We start from the raw sequence: 21,725 nt of genomic DNA, 5'->3' as shown, positions 1-21,725 counted from the left end.
TTTCATTTTCCATTCATTTATTAAGGAATAGTTAATAAATTACTACATTATTAGAACAACACTTTAATGTTGTCTACTTTGGACCGTAGCTCGTGTGACGAGTCCTTTGACAGATCTTGTGCATACGTCTGGTAAATTTGTTTTAGCTTGTTGATTTCTTCCGTTTTCTTCAAATCTGTAAAACAATAATAATAAATTTAAAAAAAAACATTTACCATCTTAACGAAAGGTAACATCGGTGGTTAATGTTAAAAAATGTTTGAGTTTGAAAGAAATAGGAGTGTACATTATCAGGGAATATATATTTTTTTTTTCTTACACAGTATTTAGAAAAAATTTTTTCAAAAATAAAAACCTATTCAACAATTGATTCTACAATCAATTTACAGTATTGAAAAACTAACCTTTTAGGCGTTTTATCAATATTTCCATGATATTCAGCGCATCTCTTCTATGCCTCACTTGGTTACTGTTTTCTGTAAAATAAATGAAAATTGTTAAAAAATTAATTGAATAATTTCTTCTTCTCTTTCGGTTTTATGTGCCATGGTTGGCCGACAGGTCAGATGTTGGCTTGGAATCCCGCATGCATTCATGCCGCTTCGCATGATCGACTCTTTTCTTTTCTTCAAAATGTATCATATTAAAGTATGTTAACCAGTCATCTACTCATTAGTTACACTTACATTCACTTACTAGTCTCGTATAAAAATCACAGTACATTTGAGCTAAACATATACACTTACAACATTATTAGCAAATACTCACTAAGCGTGAACTCGACGATAGTAGCGACATGTGCGGTGACGTCACTAATCGCCTGGTCCCTGCCCCCGAGCGCCGGGCTGTCGGTGTCCATGGGCTCCTCGTTGAGCGCCGCGAGCCGCTCGAGCACGCGGCTCACACTCGACAGTATCGCCAGTTGCGTGGAGCGGGAACTTGTGGGGTACGATTGGGAGCAGTGCCCGAAGAACACGTCTTGGTATTTACCTGGAATGTAATATTTAGTTTTGTATAAGACTAAAACACGATTAAGACATGACTTATACTTATTATCAATTAAAATCTTAATAAAATCATATTGAAATTGATGTTTTTGCTAGTATTGATGACCATGTCATTGAAAATTTGCCGAACGCTGCCTTTATGTCGTTTCCATCGTAAAATATATAAATTTAAACACAAATTTAACCAAAACTTTTCACTCGAATCAAAACAACAATCATAGAACACAAGAGCAATTCAAGACAAACTTAAAATGCACTCCTGACGTGAGTCATAATGACGGTTGTTGACAAATTGTAAGAGTTGACTCAATCCCGCTCTAACCTGACTAATTTAATATGTATGTTTCGCCACTCCGAGAGCAGAGCTGCCAATATGGAAATATTTGGTCAGTATCTGACTCACTTCTAAGTTATTCATGGAATAAATCACGATTGAAAAATAGGCGAGCCGTTATGAGTTAGATAAACAATTGAATAAATCTATTCGAGGGTTAGTTATTAGACTGTTTATCTCGGGATTTAAAAATCGGCCCTTAATGTGTTTCTTCTAATAAAATTCGTTCGTAAAAATATTTACTTACTCTGTGTATCAGCGCTCTTAGGCCACGCCTTCCCGAGCAGCTCGTAAGCGGCTTCCTTAAGCGCCGCTAACTGTTCCCTCCTTTGGCGGGCGCCTTCATTATCTTCTTCGTCGGAGTCCTTGTCCATTGAGTGTTCGTTCTATGACCAATATACATCTTAATATATATAAATCTCGTATCACAATGTTTGTCCTCAATGGACTCCTAAACCACTTAATAGATTATAATAAAATTCGCACACCATGTGCAGTTCGATCCAACTTGAGAGATAGGATAGTTTAAATCTCAAATCGTTTTAGAGAAAGCGGGCGAAGCTGCGGGCGAAGCCGCTGGCGGTAAGCTAGTGTATATTTATATATTTTAAGGATAGATTTAGTCGCTTTGAACAACAATATATTCACCAAAATATCAGAAAAGGGAAGGTCTTGTTCCTTTAATATTCTATAAGGATCACAGATATAATTGAATTTTCAAATTCATTTTCAGCATAATGCCGTATAAAGCTTAATTTTATCAAGATTGAATATCATAACAAGTTATTTTTCCAATACTTTTGTAACTTCTTGGTACTGGATTGTAATAAATCCATACTAATATTATAAATGCGAAAGTAACTCTGTCTGTCTGTCTGTTACTCAATCACGCCTAAACTACTGAATCAATTGCATGAAATTTGGTATTAAGATATTTTAATACCCGAGAAAGGACATAGGCTACCTTTTATTGTGAAATATGTAGCACGGGCGAAGCCGGGGCGAACTACTAGGTATAAATAAATATATAAATCATTTATTGAACAATTTATGGGTTAGGTTGGTTAGATAGATAGATAGATAATTCTTTATTGCACACACACAAGATTTACAATACACACAGAAAAAGACAAATAGATGCAAGTATGTACAAATGGCGGCCTTATCGCTAGGCAGCGATCGGTTGCGTTGAGCGATTGGTTATTATTTTTAACATTATAAAAAGGTACAAAAATAGCTGAATACCAACTGACCTTGGACAGTATGACCTTGACGATATCATACACTTGGTGGAACACATCGCAGCCGGTGGCCGCGAGCGCGGAGCCGAGCGCTGTGATCGCGTGCTTCTTGTACACCATCTCTTGTTTTCTGCTTTCAACTAATAAAGCGTTGATACACTCTGTGCTGAGCGCTTGGGAAACGGGTGTTTCTCCTTCTTTTACACTGAAAAGAAGTTTCAATTGGTCATTCACCTCGTAACTTTGAATAAAGGCTTTATTCGATATTCTAAATCATGTCAAATAACAAGTTGTCAAAACTATAAAATCTTAAAAAATCTCATTGCCTACATACATTAAATGTGTTATAAAAAAATACCTGCAAAGTTCAGCAAGCGCGTCAACAACATGTTGTTTCCCATCAAACGTCTTCCCGTGAACTGCGGCGAGGAGCGAGCGAATAAACGCCTCCCGTTGATCGCCCAGACCACTCGATAGCTCCTTGCTTATTGTTTTAATTGCGTTTGCCGCCTGGAAAATAATTGTTTATATAAAGAAGTTATACGTACTTGATAACATTTAATCACAGATTATATGAAAATGGTCAATTAATTTCTGTCCTTGAAATTGGATTTTACAATTAAGAATATTCCTGAAAGGAATAAGTAAATCATCAGAAAATTAAATAAAAAATGACGATACTTTAGGTAGTCATTCTCTTAATAAATAATCCTTATCAAGTTAATATTCGAATCCTACATATATTTTTTTTTTCCAACTATCCCGTTTTTTTTTCCTTACCTGTACTTTCTTAGTCCAACTGCTCGAATTAAGCGCCTTCTCAATTTCTTCCCGTAGCGCGGGCAAGTGTTGTTTGATGCCGCTCTCCCGACCCGGGCTTATGTCCGTCCATATCTCTTCGAACATCTCCACTGTATTCGAATCTATAACAATGTACAATAAGGTCTAAACTCTAATTTAATTTCAATGTTTGCAAGAACCTTCCTCAAATTTCGTAATAGCTTGAGCAATTCCGCTCATGAGATAAATGAAAAATGCTGTTTGACCATTTCCTCGAACGTCATACCGAAAATTCTAATGGAATTTTTCTTTTTGGTTGTGTTGATTATCATCACATTTTCTGATACATACTTCAAAAGTTACATCAGTTATTCTTAAATCTCACGCATGAAAATTATCAAAATATTCAATAGAGCTGACCATTCAGTGTGACCGTATTTTGTTTTTCATCTTACCATCATCTTTAGGAGCATGCATGGCCAAGAACACAATAGGAGCTAGTATGGCCTCATTGTCTTTAATGTGTTCTATCTTGGCTTTGGCGATAGACTTCAACGTGAGGGCTATGGCTGACCTCGCAGAATCATCCTCTTTTGTTTCGTAGAGGGTTATCAACTTTTTCATTAACTTTTCGATGGATTGCGGCTACAATGAAAAATGATTTTAAGATAAAAATAATACCATAAATATATTTCCATTTCATTCAAGTATCTTCATTTAATTCAATTATCATCATTTAATTCAATTCATATTCAGATTAGGAACATTGTAAGCGATAATTTCATTTATTCCATCCATTGGTTATGAATGGATGGAATTATTAAAATCGAATTCTGTGGTTATTCTGCAAAATTTTGATGTGACTGATCTCGTTAAAGAAAACAATAAGACATTTTCCCTTATTATTAATTCATCACTATTTTTGCAACAACCATGCAATAAATATTAGGAAATAAACTCACTTTAGCAAACGCCGACACTTGTCCCAGCGCCTCCGCATAATTCTTTCTTACAGTTGCGTTCCTATCAAAGGTGCCATTCAACAAATTGGTCATAATCTTTCCAGCAACTGGCTCCAATTCTGCCCTTAGATAGTGTGCGGCTAACACTAGGAAATGTGCGCAGGCCACTTTAGTACCTAGTTGTGGTGACTTGGCAAGTTCTAGAATCTTTGGGAGCATTTCTTTCATCGCCTCTATGTCTATGAATGGCATACACTGCAAAAAATGAATATTGTATTTTTAATAAACTAAAACAAAATCAAACAAAATGCAATCAGAATGAAACATAAACTAAATGTAAATAGACAAGTATAAGCGATCATCGGAATCTATAGTATTTTTAATTGATTTGTGTAGAAAAATACATACCATAAAGATATTACAGTGACTTTATGGAACAAATGCAACTACTTGAAAGTCGAAACATACCATATTCAGAAAAAGAAGTCTAATAAATATATTTTACTATTCATTACAACATTTCATTTCCTCTCAAACGTAACTTTAACAACTATTTTTTCATATTTTTTGTTATTTTACCATCACCAACCTTAACAACAGTGTCCGTAGTGTAATGCTGTCTCGTAGCACTAGCGCGCAAATCGTCCAACATTTCCCTTGAACCACTATCCGCTAGTGCTGTACTAAGGTAAGACAGTTTAGCGGACTCGAGCTCGCCCGCCGCCGCTACTAGCGCGGGCACTAGCTTGCTGAGGAATGGTGTGAGACTGCTGCCCGCTGCTGTTACCAGCTTAGATACTGTTTGGAGACTGAGAAACATATTTGTAATGTTTAAAATAAATACATTTTGTTGTTTGCTTTTTTGTGGGGGCGAATATACGGATTTTTTTGTAATAAATATGTTTAAGCTATTGCATAGCTTCTATCGCAGGCCTTGAGCGCGGGGACCGAATCGAGAAATTCCGTAACGAAAAAACCTCACGCTCCCCACTCCGACGGGCAAAGGTGTGGCTTGAAGGCATAGCATGCAATTGCTTTACCGCGGCAGTCCTCGAGTGCCACACGTCGTTTTTTTTTTAATAATTTTGTAAAAATAACAGTGCAAATCGGTGCAGAAAGACGGTAATATCCTAGCTTAAATCTTGGAAAATAAAGCATTGTAGCGTTCTCAAGCTCCTTCGTTGCTAATAAACATAGAACAATGAAAAAAGCAGTATCAAAAATATTGACAGTCAACAACAGTTAATTTGACAGTATTAACCCAGTTGTTACTATCGTTCTTTTAAAAGGACGCAGCATAAATAAAATTATTATAAACAATGAGGGCATTATTGAAAAAAATGTTTATATTCATTCGACACCTCACGGTTGTAGGAAGTGGACAATTAAAGTATTGTGTCGTTTTATAACAGTGGTATATTTTTAAATTAATTTCGAATTTCTGTTATTTTCCATGGATAATTCAAGGTAAGTGTATTATCACTAAAATTATAACAAATTAGTAAATGATTCTAAATACACCTAATTCGAAACGTGTTTTATCAGAAATATATATCACCTAGTATAAGATTACATTTTATGTGTGATATTTATGCAGTTTTAATTGCCGTTCTTTTAAACGACCAGTAGTAATATGTACTACTACAGAGTATTGTTTTGTATTTTAGGGCGAAAGCGAAACGGTCACGTCCTTTGAGACTGCATGAGATTATTACCGAGTTAGAAGAGGACGAAGAAAGCGAAGTACCCGATTCTATAATCATCTTGCCACCTGAAAATTGTAACGATGATGTTACTGACGAGGATTCAGGAGATGAAAACCATGTAGCTTTGAGTAATTTGCCAGGAAGCCAGTTACGAGCACAGGCTGAAATAAGTGACACATTGGCAGGTAACTGTAGTGATGACGATGAAGACAACATACCCCTGATACAGTTATCAAAGCGCAGACGTGTAGGGCCGGAAGAAGAGACCCATACACCTCGGTCAATTTCAGATTCAAATGAGGAGACGACGATTAGCGTGACTATTCAAAAAAACAAAACTTATAAATGGGTTTCACGAGACATTCAACCTTCTTTTGAGCAATGGCAGGAATTGAAGACAGCGGCTACACATTTGAATCCATTGGAGTATTTTGAATTGCTCTTTGGAGATAATATTATAAACATGCTTGTAAAATACACCAATCTATACGCAGCTCAAAAAAATTCCAACAAGCCTGTCAGCGTTAGCACCGATGATATGCGTTGTTTTATTGGAGTTTTACTTTATAGCGGATACGTCGTTTTGCCTAGAAGGTATATGTACTGGGAAAATTCTTCAGATTGCGGCATGCCAATAGTATACAACGCAATATCTAGGGATAAATTCACTTACATTATGAAAAATCTGCATTGTTGTGACAACACAACCCTGAAGACTAATGATAAGTTTGCTAAGGTACGAGAACTGTTTGATTTGCTCAACAAAAACTTTTCTGCGCATGCACTCTTTGAAGAGCATCACAGCATCGACGAAGCTATGGTTCCCTACTATGGAGGCCATCCATGCAAGCAATTTATAAGAGGGAAACCGATAAGATGGGGGTATAAATTTTGGGTCGGAGCGACACGGCTAGGTTACATAGTTTGGTTTGATCCATACCAAGGACAATCGAATGATGTTGGTAGTCAAAACAAATACCAAAAGCCTCTGGGATTGGGTGCAAGCGTTGTATTACAGTATGCCGATGTACTGCGACAAATATATGGCAAAGCTGCATTCCATTTGTTTTTTGACAACTTTTTTACATCCATTCATCTCATCGATGAACTTCGAGTACGAGGAATAAAGGCTACTGGCACAGTACGTGAAAATCGCGTCGCGAAATGTCCTTTGCCTGCTAACAAAGCATTAAAAAAGACACCACGAGGTACAATCAAGCATCAATCAACCAGGGCAGAACAAATTTTAGTTTGCAAATGGAATGATAACAGTGTTGTGACTGTTGCATCAAACTCTGATACGATTCAGCCTGTGTCTAAGGTAAAGAGATTTTCACAACAACAGAAGAAACATATTCTTGTAGATCAGCCTGCTGTCGTAAAAAAGTATAACGAGAACATGGGAGGGGTGGACAGATCCGACCAAAACATCGGTTTGTACAGGACATCTATCAGAGGCAAGAAGTGGTATTTTTCTTTGATTTGTCATGGACTAGATATGGCAATACATAATTCTTGGCAAATATATAAGAAAAACGGGGGCGAGTATGACTATCTCCACTTTCGCAGAAGTGTTGGAACTGCTCTGCTCGAAACATATAAAAAGAATATGGAACGTAAAGGTGCTAGGGTATCCCAAAGTTTCCGCGAAACCTCTCGATTTGATGGAAAAGAACATATCATTCGGTACAGAGAAAAGCAACTTCGGTGTTTAGAATGCCACAAAAAAGCCAATTTCTATTGTCCTAAATGTAATGTAACCTTGCATCCTAAATTATGTTTTGAAAACTTTCATATTGCTAAATAAATATATGAGAAATGTATGTTATCATTTTAATATCACAGTCTACCTACTTAGTAGTACATATTACTACCGTCCTTTTAAAAGTACACCATTTTCCGGGATTTCCACAACAGATAAAATTTTTATATTATTTTTCCAGTGAAACTTTATGCTATATGGACACAATATGTAAATTTCACCTTAATATGATAACAAAAATTGTTTCAGTAACATCTGGGTTAAATGTTGCTCACCTCACACTCCTCACTTCTTTGACTAGATTAGTGATCCCTGTATCCAATAGTACCGGCAAAATGGCCGACACTATCTCCTTCCCATCTTTACCCTGACTCACATCAGACGCTTGGATGCATAGCTAAAAAATATAATGCCGAATTAGGAAAACGATAAGTCAAATAGAAAATAGTCTACACGCACACACGTGAAACATTCCTAAATAATAGGTTTCAGAAGACCATACTCTCACATTTTGACTAGATTTTAAATTATTGTATATCTCCAAGGTTTAGTCGACTAGATTTTTTCCACAAACTATGTGTTTCTTGCTACCATATACAATAAGGTTCGAAATTCCCTAATTTCACAATATACAAAACTTTAGATAGCACATTAGCTTGTCGCCTATAGTGTCGAATTCATCCCAAGCCGAGTTCCTTAATACATACACAATAAGGTTTAAAGTTCATATACAGATTATACTAACTTTAGACAGCACAGTAGCAGTGGAAGTGGCTGCTTACCGCGCAGGCTATCGAATTCATCCCAATGACAAGGTTCTAAATTCTGTATACAGAATTTAGAACCTCATTATTGATGACATAAGGCACTAATTTAGATTATACTAACTTTAGACAGCACATTAGCAGTAGAGGTGGCTGCTTGCCGAGTGCCCTCGTGCACGTCGTCCATCACGCGGAAAAGTTGACACCAGATAGATGGCAATTGTTCTAACGACTCGTGGAGGCTCTTTGCACCCCTGTTTGGAAAAAAGAGAAAAAATATTAAAAAAAATAATTTTATTTTTTATGATAAAAAAGAACAACTCGAAAATTTATATAAATTGCTAGAGGCAAGTTAACTTTTGTTATTGCTAAAATTTGTAAGTACTATCATATCGGCGAAAGAAACAGATTATCAAATAACCAAATATAACACAACATTTTATTTCAAACATCTTACCTTAGTAAATCTGAGAGAGCATTGCAACAAGACATTCTGACGCGCCATTGGTTAGAAGTAAGGTTGGTTGCGAGATCCGCCAATATTTCTTTGTGATATTTTTGTACCTATAATAAATATTTTACGTATAAGATTTTTGGAAACGAATATTACAATTTATACAAAAGAAATACTAACTTTACTCTGCTAATACATTCGTTTGGTAAATGATAATTCATCCGGCATCTATCTTTTTAGAAATCTCGTGAAGGTATAACAGAAGGTAATGAATTTCGCGTTCACAAGCACGTTCAAAGTCCTTTTATCGCTCATTAGAAAACTCTGCCTTATTATTTACTAGCTTCCGCCCGCGACTCCGTCCGCGCGGATGTCGGTCTTCGCGTGGATGGTTATTTCTCCATTTTGAGTACCTCTGTCAATAACATCTTATAAATATCTATTGGACCCAATTCCCAAATACGGCTAGGCCTATAATAATACGCAACGTGTGTTCGCGGTTCTACGGAACAACGTCTATGGAGAAAACTGAAAAATTAAGATTAATTTTTTTCTACGTATTTTTCCAGGATAAAAAGTATCCTATTTTACGCCCAGGATAATAAGGTATAATTATACCAAGTTTCATCGAAATCGAACCGCTAGTTTTCACGTGATGCCTTCACATACAGACAGACAGACAGACAGACAGACAGACAGACAGACAAAATTTTTTTTAATCACATATTTGGGTTTGGTATCGATCCAGTAACACCCCCTGCTATTTATTTTTTCAATATTTTCAATGTACAGAATTGACCCTTCTACAGATTTATTATATGTATAGATTATTATTTATCTTATCTGCTCAGGCAGAGTTACTTTTCGGACAATTTTGAAGCGTAATTATGAGCCTAACTGTATATTGTAGGTCACTTACAAATACCTCAATGGAACCTAAAAAACGAGACAAAAAGCCCACTATATATAAATATCTCACCGTAGCCTGCGTATTCGGCACAATAGCGTGCCAAATGCTCGCCATCGAGTTTTGTATCCGCGGTGTCGGATCGAATCGGTAACGATAAAGACGCGGCACTATTTTGGGCAAGTGTTCTGATAGTTGTGCACCAGCTTGCAGTGCTATGGAGTGGAAACCGAAGGCCGCACCTGATAATATATAAAGTGGTTTATTAATGTTCAAATAAAATGCTTATTGGCTTATTTCAGGCAGGACTATGAATACTTGAAGGATCAAATAAAGTTGAAGTTGAAGTATTGAGATGTATAATCAATGGACTGAAAAATCGTTATGGTATTTTAATAGTTCCAATATTTTATATTAAAAAAATGCATGGAAAAAGGGAATGTTGTTATTTTAGGAAATACATAATATGACAAATTAAGCAATAACTGAAACTAAATTAATTTTTATATGTGAAACTGTAATAAATCAATATTACAATAATTAATCTACATACCTCTCTTAGAATTCCAAACAGAATTGTGATGAGCCAAGTGCATGAACTTGTACAATAAGTCCGGTTGATTCAGATCTGATGCCAGCGAACAGAGCTCTTTGTAGGTTGATAAATTTCCGCTGCGAATATAATTTATATTATTTTCACTTATAACCTTAAAAACAATTGTCACAAAACATACTTTTATCTTTTTACTTCTTCGTCTTAACTATCTACTGGTACTAGTCTCTGTTCTCCACCTTTGATACTTACAACATACTTACTTTTTGAATTGATAATTAAAAACACATATTCATAAGAATCAATTAAAAATACAATGCAGTTTTAAGTCTTTAATTTATCTGAAACCAAAACGAATTATCACTATTAATAATAATAACATTACCCAGTAGGCGCTGCTCCCAACTGTCCTTCCTCAAATATCTTGGTATCTTCAGTGACTTGTGCCACTGATCGCTTGCCCATCGTCAATTGGTCGATGATTTGAGCGACTAGCGCTTGTTTCTGGCTTTCATCGGAATTCTGATACACAAGACTGAGACCTTTGCTGGCTACGTCTTGAACGATATCTAAAAATTTTGACATAATAAGAATAGTAATTGTTCCGTCCAAAAGGCAATCTTTATTTCCATTTGACATATACCACCAATGAAATTTTTCTCTGTACTGACTTATCATTTTAGAACTTGAAAATTAATTCTTTGAAACAACATTTATAGAAAAATTGGACCATGTTTTACGCTGGAATAGTACTCATAAAAGGAGGAAAATCAACGTTTTATTTTTTTGCTTATTTATAAAATACATACCACTATTCTCTGACAAGTAGTCCATAAATACGTCTTGTAGTTTCGGCAGTGAATTCTTTATTGGTAACCTTTCTGGACAATTCTTTAGAAGAGCCAATAACCAGATGCTTGTTGCCTAAAAATTCGAAACTACATTTATTACCTTTACTTCTAAAATATGGAACATAGATATAAAAAAATTGACACTGAAAAACAATGACATACTTACTTCTTGTATGTCGGAAAAATATTTCTTACTAGATTTCCGCCCGCGGCTTCGCCCGCGCAGTTAACCGTGGGTTTTCCGGGATTGCGTCATTTTCCCGGGATAAAAAGTAGCCTATGTCCTTTCTCGGGTATCAAAATATCTCACTACCAAATTTCATGAAAATTGGTTCAGTAGTTTAGGCATGATTGAGTAACAGATACAGACAGAGTTACTTTCGCATTTATAAAATTAGTATGGACTAGCTTCCGCCCGCGACTCCGTCCGCGCGGATGTCGGTCTTCGCGTGGATGGTTTATTTCTCCATTTTGAGTAACTCTGACAATTAAACATCTTATAAATATCTATTGGACCCAAATACGGCTAGGCCTATAATAATACGCAACGTGTGTTCGCGGTTCTACAGAACAACGTCTATAAAACTGAAAAGTTAAGATTAATTTTTTTCTACGTATTTTTCCAGGATAAAAAGTATCCTATTTTACGCCCAGGATAATAAGGTATAATTATACCAAGTTTCATCGAAATCGAACCGTTAGTTTTCACGTGATGCCTTCACATACAGACAGACAGACAGACAGACAGACAGACAGACAAAAATTTTTTTAATCACATATTTGGGTTTGGTATCGATCCAGTAACACCCTCTGGTATTTATTTTTTCAATATTTTCAATGTACAGAATTGACCCTTCTACAGATTTATTATATGTATAGATAGTATGGATTATAACTTTTGTTGTGACACTCAAAATAAAATAATTTTCATATCTAAAAAAAATTGCCTTACCTGTCTAGAATGTGGATGTGGGTGTCTGCCAATCTTAAACAATTCTTGTAACAGCCAGCTTAATAGTTCATCGTTTTCTTTCAAAGCCTCCGCGTCTCTTATTTTCGCGTCTCCCTACACAAATAAAAATATATAAATACATAATATTTGCAACATTAAATTTTATTGATGACTAGCTGCGCTCCGCGGTTTCACTCGCCTGGCTCCGCTTCCGTTGGTCTTAGCGTGATGATATATAGCCTATAGCCTTCCTCGATAAATGGGCTATACAACATTGAAAGAATTTTTCAAATCGGACCAGTAGTTCTTGAGATTAGCGCGTTCAAACAAACAAAATCTTCAGTTTTATTAGTATAGATTTTAATGAAACAAACTTTACCTCCTTTGGCAATTCTGTCCACAAGTCTCGTTTTTCATTTGAGTTTACGCCTTCTACGCACAGAACTAATGATTCACCGATTTGTAGATGGATCTCGAATTCTTTGCTCTAGGAAATAAAAAAGTTCAATATTTAAAATCTAAAATTTGTAGTATTATTTTATAACCCAAATTACAAGTTTATAGGTAACATTAGCATATAAAAACGTTATAATCATATTAGTTTACAATATTTGACCAAATAAGAACCTTTCTAATATTTGTTTCATTGATTTTGAAATTTAATGTTTAAAAAAAATCACAAACTCACATCTTTAGCCATTTGCAGGAAGCCTTTAACAATCTGCTTCGCGAAAACCAACCTTTCCCCACAGCACATAAGGCCTAGCGTATACAACGACCTCTCTTTAACTTTGGTCGGCAATTTGGCATTCCCTACAATCCTGAACAGCCTATCAGCGACGAGGAACTTTGTGACGTCATCACTATCATTCGCTTCTGCTTTTATGTTGAAGGGATTATCGCTTTGTATGAGCGCGTCTTGTTTTGAAGAACTGTTTGGTAATGGTAATGCAGAACATCGCACTAGTAGGGATACAGCCGTTACAGATGTCGCGACTAGCAATGATTGCGAGTTGGAGAGGAAATTTGCTGAAATTTATGAAATAAGTGAAATATTTTCTGTAAAGTGAAGATACTAATAATTAAAGAACAAAAACATTTAAATCTTAATACATTCATTGGCATTTTTTTTTTTTTAGATAAATAGTTACTTGTATAACTAAAAAATAGGCGTTTTCAAAATTTATATAAAAATATCTTACCTAAACACAAAGCTGCTTCTTGATAAGGCTCCCAATTAACTGGATTGAAGCCTTTACCACCGAACTTGCCCTTCCGATACTGCATTATACACCGCTCGCACATATTAGTGAACGCAGCTATATACCCACACTGCGCTTCCAAACTTTTATTATTCACACCCTGTACCACGAACTCCTTTATCTGTTTATCTATCGCGGATTTCTCGCTTGTATGTACTGTAATTATCGCGAAAATTGTCGCTGCCGTTTCGCGGATCTCCTCCTTGGTACTGGTTGTTAAGAGATTCAGTAAGAATGGTAGAAGTGACGTGTATTTTGGCGCCATTTCGTCGGGCACACATCCCACTATGTCTAGGAAACATGTGAGCGGCATCACACCTGTAAACGTTCAATGTGTAAAGTGTTCTGAATTATTAAATAACTGCATAACATGTAAAATATTTAAGAAGTGGAACTTCTTTAGGCACATTGAGAGTAAAAATGTCGCGTCATGGCTCTACCGCCACGTCATGGAGTAAGGCGATTTTGGTATCTTTGAATCTTGCCAAAGAAGTTTCACTTCTGACATGTGTGCTCGGAACACACGCTCTTTTTTTTCTACAGAATAAGTATTACACATTATACTAAACAACACTATAAGAAACAAATTACAATTTAATTATATTTTATTTACTACCTGGGCTAGCATTAAGCAAAGAGGTGATCATTGCCAAATATCTCTCCAAAACTTCAGATTCAAGCAGATTACTATACAGGTATTTGGTCAATAAAGGTGATGTCGCATTCGGATGATTGGAACAGTCTTTGAGATTCGCGTCATGGTTGAGACACATCCGGAAGTAGCGTAATATCTACAACAATATTTATAACAGTCAGATATACATATAAAAATGAAACCCGTTTTCCTTGTTCACGGCATCACGCGTGAACGGGTGGACCGATTTCGATATTTTTTTTTATTATATTCCTTGAAGTACGAGGATGGTTCTTATGTAGAGAAAACGTAAATACATAATATGTACCACTGGCCAAGCCAGGGTGAAACGGTAGTTTAAAATAAAATTCACACAGTAATCGACCTAGAAAAAAAATTTAGGTGTCAAGGGACACCTTTATGGAACGAAGTTACTAAAATAACTGACTTACTTTCTATGAGAGAGAGACAGACAGAGAAACACGCGTACACCACACGGCTTACAACTATAGCAAAAAATGTCGTTATAACTTTTAGTCTGAATTCCGACTATCCCCGTTTGCAACGCGCGATAAAGAACTTCGTTCTAATTATAATCACATGCGTTATTAACTTAAATAAATGTGTTTTATTTAAGTACAAGCGGTCCGCCCCGGCTTCGCCCGTGGTACATATTTACATTTTCCTTACATAAGAACCATCCTTGGATTTCCACAAACACTTTAAAAAAAGAATTATCCAAATCGGTTCAGCCGTTCACACGTGATGCCGTGACAACGCGAAACAGGTTTCATTTATATATATATAGATAAATTAGATTTCTTACCTCTTGATAAGTCTGAGGATGAAACTGCAAAACCTGATTTCCAATAACAAACCTATGCTTAGAGTTCGAGCCCTTCTTTCGTTTCTGCATTTGTTCCCAAATATAATTCAACATTTCGTTAAACTTCGGCGCTTTGAACACATCTTCCTGTACTTTGTCCTTGTCTCGCTTGGAGGAATCTTCATCTAGGTTGACTGTTGTTGTCTCTTTCTTCGACACGTTGTTAACGACGTCATCTATTTCATTCGGCCGTGACGTTCCGTATAAACATTTTAGTGCTTCGTTTGATATATCGTCTTGGCTAAATAAAGTAAATTATAAAATGTTATAATAAGTTATAGAAGGAACCAGCCAGAAACAGTATCAAATATTATACACAAAATTAGGTTTTTTAAATTGTTTTTTGGAAAATTCATTTAAACTTTTTTCGTTTCAACTTTTTGTGGCTTTTATCGTTACAAGCTAATTCATATACAGTATAATTGGGGAAAATTTAGCCTCTATTTTTGGACGGAAGAATGTTCAAATCAAAAATCAATCAAATTATAATCATACCTGTCTCCACTGGCCAGCAATAGCAGATATCTAGAAGGAATATAGTCCTGAGGGAACACAGCAGCTGAATATCTCATCGCGACGTAACGTATCATTGGCTCTTCGCTGTGCATGTAACTGTGGACGAATAATGAATTATAATTATTGCTAATAATGAATTATTTTCTTTATGATTTAAGAATAATTTATTTCTTTTAAAATAATGTTGAACACGAATAAAACACGTATATTGTATAACTACCCTCATATAATTTTCACAGTAACTAACCATGATTTTTAACAATCAACTACTAATTGATGAAAGGTCTTTAGCATTTCATTTTTAAATTTATTTAATCTTATAATAATTATGAAAATATCGCTTATAAAAAAAATACAAAGTTAATTTTAATATATAGTTATTTTTTAACACTCTGAATGATGTGAATTATTATATTATTTGAATATTAACTAATACGTTGTTCCTTACTGATCCAAAAGCGCAAACAGTGCTAATGCTTGCGGCTGGTTGAATGGACTAGTATTCTTTTCGGTTACTTCATCTGTATCCATTTTTTCATCTCGTGACGTTCCCGCTCCAGAAGACGACTGTTCTTTATCTTCTGTTTTCTCTAAAATAAATATTTATAGATTTACATAGGTACACTAGTATGTTTTTTGTTGATGAGGGTTGATATAAACTTTTTTAATTGTATGGCTCAGTGAAATTTAAAATGTATATAATATGTATTGTATAACAAAATAAATAGCAATACTAAGCATTTTCACAGCATTCAGCATTATTTTTATACCATAAAACAAAAGACAATAAATAATCATTTCTATACATATAATAAATCTGTAGAAGGGTCAATTCTGTACATTGAAAATATTGAAAAAATAAATACCAGGGGGTGTTACTGGATCGATACCAAACCCAAATATGTGATTAAAAAAATTTTTGTCTGTCTGTCTGTCTGTCTGTCTGTCTGTATGTGAAGGCATCACGTGAAAACTAACAGTTCGATTTCGATGAAACTTGGTATAATTATACCTTATTATCCTGGGCGTAAAATAGGATACTTTTTATCGTGGAAAAATACGTAGAAAAAAATTAATCTTAATTTTTCAGTTTTATCCATAGACGTTGTTCCGTAGAACCGCGAACACACGTTGCGTATTATTATAGGCCTAGCCGTATTTGGGTCCAATAGATATTTTATAAGATGTTATTGTCAGAGTTACTCAAAATGGAGAAATAAACCATCCACGCGAAGACCGACATCCGCGCGGACGGAGTCGCGGGCGGAAGCTAGTTCTTAAATAAAATCTAAATGAGAAATGGAAATAAAACATATATCAACCCTATTTATTCTTACACCTAATTGTACCTTCACTATTAATTTTAAAAGCCACAGCCATCTCCAACAATGCATCTCTCAATGCCGTCTTAATTTCGGGAACAGCTTCTGGAATCTTCTTTACCAATTCTTCGAGCAACGCAAACTGGTTACTGAAGCATTCTGGGGACTTCATTGCTAGTCTACCTAAACACACGAATATGAAAACAATTTCAAAATCCATGTAAAAGTTTTTATGTGAATCTTCACAACGTAAATGAAAAAAAAATTAAAGTTTTTAGTGGAATAATCAATAATTGGTAATTAAATAGATATTTGTTGCTTTTTTAAATTTGATCCAAACATACCATAAGAAAGGTACATCTTTACCAACTAAATAGACTAAGTACATTTCAATTATTTATCCCAAATCAACCCAGAAGAAACGGGGACAATCAGATAGTTTAATATAATATTATATTTACCCAAACACATGTAAGCTTTCTGATGATGTTCTGCGTGTTCTTCAGCTCGTACCAACTTTAACAGACCTTGGAGAAATACTGTGGCTACCTTTTTGAGTTGTACTTGATCACCACTGAAAAAAAAACAATTTAAAATAATTTATATGACAATTTTTTGTATAAGAAGCAAGATAATAGCTGCACTTTAAAAGCTTACTCATAGAAAAACACGAAAAAATGCTCACTTATTGATGACATTCAACAAAAACATAAGCGCCATATTCCTCAACCGTGAATTAGTATTGGGGTCAAATAACGAAGAAAATACAACCTGAAAAAGAATATTAAATCGTAAAATATTTTTATTTATGAACATAATGTCTCTGGCAATTAACAAAGAAAAAACAAATGTTGCAAGATCCAAAAAAACTCACTTGTACACAATGTGGGAACATAATAGCAGGCCCAGTAGCTTTATTCAAATACTGGATAAGTTTTAGACGAAGTCTCGTACATGCGGGTACCTATAAAATAAACATTAAAATTTATGGTATATTTTTGTTACTAGTAACACCGTACAGTAACTGTCTAAAATTTAAAAAATACTCAAATAATTACCTTGCGATCATCTGGAGGTACTTTCAATCCACCCCAAGTACCCAAATATAAAGAGTACAAGGGTGCCACTATTGATGGTTGCGACCAATCTACAGAACTGAAAAAGTACATTACAATTTATTTACACTTGTAAAATCTAACTTGCAATGTCAGAATGAACACAACTTATATTGTATTTATCATCACTATGCACCAAAGAAAGCACATTAAAACATGATCAAAGATAAATTAATAAGCAAATAGGTTTTTAGTCTTATAGCATTCAAATGCTTTATAGAATTTTTCCTGTTCTTTAAAAAGGTCTCACAAATAACAGATATTTATTGAAGTGAAACTTCTTTATGGGGGTTGGAAAAAAATTTAGTGTAACATTTTTTCGTTACGCGTGACATTTTTCCGTTACGCGCCATCCTTTTCTTATGCCTACTACGCTTGATTGGACATATTTCTGTAAAGTTGCATATTATAAATTATTTTTTGAAAAATAAGTTCATAAAGAAGTTTCACTTCTTACGTGTGTACACTAGTACACGCACACATTTTTTTTTATTGCATTGACGGAAATATAATAAAATATAAAAAAAAATCAAAACAAATGTCTTACCTATTAACTCTTATCAAGGGGCTATTGGCGTGGTTGGCAACACTGAACCTAGAATCAGCTGCAGCCACAATCAGTGTTAACAGAATATCATTCATGTTAAATATATCCTTGCTAATAAAATTCACTATAGACAATTTCATCTGCAAAACATAAAAAAACGTAATATTACATGAAGCTGATCTTTTCTTCAAATGGATTGCAGATTAAAACAAAGCACTATGAATTAGATATTGAGTTATCGTCGCTCCAGCAAGGCGAAAGACGCAGGTCTATTCTTTAAAAATAATCTCAAGCATTATTAAGTTCTCCTTTTATTGTTTTGTATCTATATAATATAAATCGAATACTAAACATATTTTTGATTGTAGTCTTCACTTTTTCAAGTGTTAGTAAACTTTTTTAAATATTTATCATCAAAACTTTACAAAATCAAACCTTAACTTACTTCCTCTAATTGGTTTGGATTCAGCTGATTCTTTTCAACAATCCTTTTATATGATTTGACGCTCATACCTGGTGGCACTTGAAAATCACTCTCTCCTGCGTTGGGCAGAGCCCTTTTGTATAAAAAAAAAAAAAACAAATATGAGAAACAATACACACAATTAATAATAATAAAACAATTTAGATTTGCATATCCCACTTATTATTTAATAGCTTTATAAATATTTAAAATCACTATAATTTAAGTATTACAAACAAAATTACAACATACAAATTTCAAAAATCTAAATAATTTAAATTAAATATGGATTCTGGAAAAATTTCAAAACTTACAGAAATCTTAAAATATGCTAACTAATGATAAAAAAGAGTAACACTACATAGATGCATGAAGATTTTTGTATTACTATGTTAGAACTTACCTGTATGGTAACAAAAGGACATCTGTTGCAAATTTAAGAATTAAAGTAGCGACCTTTGGTTTTGCTTTCAGATTAAGGTCTGATTCTTTTATATCAGCAAGCAGAGGGATGACCAACATCAATAATCTGAAAATATCAAATTATTAGCAATACTCAAAAACATCCTGCCTTCTGAGATACAGGTAATAAATAACCTAGTTCAGAAGGCAGAGCAATATTGTAATGTTATATTTGAAGTTGCTAATAATTTTATTAACGTTAGTAAAGTTAAAAAAATAGTTTAAAGTAGGAACTACTAACATTGCAGTATTGTTATAAGATTTTTGCAATGAATTATTTATTAGAAAATTATTGTATTAAATGCTTCCTTTCAAATACATATAACTGATTCAGTTCATAGTTGATAATTGATTGCAGATACTCTAATAATAAAACATCACACATTATATTTTTATATGATTTAACTATTATTAACCGATCTCTATAAACTTACTGATCTTGATGTCCTTGAGGTCTGTTCTCAATAGATTCCAGTAGCGAAGGGGCTAACTTCAGTTGCAGCTCTCGAGGCAATCTCGGAAATCCCATTGTTATATAAATGATTGAGAAATTCTACAATAAAATAATTATTTATTAATCAATGACCAAGATGAGTATATTAAAAATTATTATACATAAGTACTCATTTATCCAGAGAATGATTACTATTATATTATGTATATCAATCAAAGGCAATAACTATAAAATAAAATATAGACTCTCTTACTGTTTCCTTGAATCATAGATTATTTTTCAGGCTAACTAGTTTTGAAGTTAGTTTGAAAAAAATTAAACCTGAGGATAATAGAATAAAAAAAGCAAATGTACTTACAATAATGAAGCTGTTGGCAGTTGGGTCTCGATACAATTGCAGTAAAGTTTCAACAGGTAACTGGACATCGGATCTGCACTTCACTCTTTTATTTACATGAACTAACAATTCCATCACTTTTGTGCGAACCTGGAACATGTTAAGTAATTAAACTGTGTCGTCTTTAATACTATGTAATTCCACATGGTTGAACAGTAACAACAAGTAAGTAGAATTCCTAACATACCTGTTCAAAAGGTGATGATAACTTCAACATTACAGGTGGTAGGAATCGGTTAAGACAACTCTCCAACTGTTCATCACTATCGGCATTTCCCAGGCGGAGAAACACACGATCAAGAAGCACTAAAACAGTGGAGATTATGTTTAATTAAAACAGTCGGTTATAGAATAGCTAGGTTACAAACGTATACATGTCTTTGTAAATTGAAGTATACGTTACTTAACCAAACAACTTACATAGATCATTTGAGCAATCATTGCTACTCTCTGTAACTTCCATCTCAGACATTATTTAGAGTATTTTTAAAGATCTTTACAAACAGTAAATACATTCAAATATGTTTACTCAGATAGACACAATGACATACAAAAATGCATATTTTGACATTACAAAATTGACAATTTAACTTTTTTTTATTTGACAGTGTCAATTTCATTTTTGGTGTTTAGCCGGGTAAGTATCTGACCACGTTGAAAATACAGAGGATTTTTTTTATTCACAGGGTTAATCCTTGCATATTACTTGCTCTGTGATCCTTGCCAAATCCTTACTTGGTTTAAACCACATTTAAATGTGCAATTGTGATTGTTTTTCTCTCTTTCAAGTAGCAACTCGCAACGGAGCGACATTATGATTTTTGTGACTAGCTAGAGATATAAGATTTTAAAGAATGATATAGCCCGGCACTATTACCAAGGCAAAACATATTATCATTTCTATAACATTTTTTTTTAACTTAACAGGACAAAGTTTCCTGCATAGAGCTCATTTAATATAGGCAGTGAATCTCAAAATTATAGTTGAGCGACTCTTGAGGAAAATTAAAGTACCTATGTGGTACCTATCATTCCTCAAGGCATTTGAATAGATATTTTTTCTATGATAGCCATTCTAAGATGGTTTAAAAATAATATATTATAGTGCACACTCCAACAATAGGAATATCAGTTAGTAAACACTAAACCGTATAGACGAAGAGCGAGAGGATATAATCACTACGTTATAAATCTGTCGGTTCTCGTAATAGGTACGCCACGCTACACATGCATCATAAATGGATAAATTTTGACCCGTTTACAAAAATATAGTATATCATATTATCTGTTCTGACAAATGCCAATGGTACCTAAAAATCCTTAAAAATCATACAACTAAGTTATTTACCAGTTATTCAGCAACTGCAACAGCAACAAGCATGTGCATTATTCAA

At 34.3% G+C, this 21,725-nt stretch overlaps 1 protein-coding gene across 1 annotated transcript; it reads right to left on the bottom strand.

Moving 5' to 3' along the window:
- LOC123692413 (proteasome adapter and scaffold protein ECM29) lies at positions 1-20,864 on the bottom strand. Its single transcript, XM_045637155.1, has 37 exons — positions 20,752-20,864; positions 20,519-20,637; positions 20,293-20,421; positions 19,915-20,033; positions 19,422-19,547; positions 19,001-19,112; positions 18,556-18,695; positions 17,952-18,048; positions 17,768-17,857; positions 17,579-17,664; positions 17,355-17,467; positions 16,921-17,076; positions 16,020-16,161; positions 15,551-15,667; positions 14,996-15,296; positions 14,152-14,326; positions 13,476-13,853; positions 12,962-13,302; positions 12,653-12,760; positions 12,274-12,387; positions 11,280-11,394; positions 10,856-11,039; positions 10,471-10,589; positions 9,990-10,159; positions 9,014-9,120; positions 8,681-8,810; positions 8,068-8,189; positions 4,914-5,133; positions 4,325-4,579; positions 3,818-4,007; positions 3,363-3,505; positions 2,941-3,092; positions 2,595-2,787; positions 1,589-1,727; positions 769-990; positions 405-476; positions 1-175 (listed from the first exon to the last, which is right to left on the bottom strand). Exons 1-37 carry the CDS (start codon positions 20,801-20,803, stop codon positions 51-53), a joined length of 5,673 nt encoding a protein of 1,890 aa, XP_045493111.1. The 5' UTR covers positions 20,804-20,864; the 3' UTR covers positions 1-50.
- Positions 20,865-21,725: the final 861 nt, after the last annotated feature.

The sequence above is a fragment of the Colias croceus genome, chromosome 6 (assembly GCF_905220415.1).
Source record: "Colias croceus chromosome 6, ilColCroc2.1".
In the NCBI taxonomy this organism is placed as follows: Eukaryota; Metazoa; Arthropoda; class Insecta; order Lepidoptera; family Pieridae; genus Colias; species Colias croceus.
The sequence above is the reverse complement of the archived record's forward strand: the minus strand, read 5'-3'. Positions and strand labels throughout refer to the sequence as shown.

What these genes read in the sequence shown, in the direction of transcription:
- LOC123692413 (XM_045637155.1), bottom strand. Translation starts at nt 20,803, where the DNA reads ATGTCTGAGATGGAAGTTACAGAGAGTAGCAATGATTGCTCAAATGAT. An exon ending in CCTCAAGGACATCAAGATCA is followed by an intron (nt 19,548 to 19,914) that starts GTAAGTTTATAG and finishes TGATATTTTCAG; the next exon opens with ATTATTGATGTTGGTCATCC. An exon ending in TTGGGAGCAGCGCCTACTGG is followed by an intron (nt 10,590 to 10,855) that starts GTAATGTTATTA and finishes TTATATTCGCAG; the next exon opens with CGGAAATTTATCAACCTACA.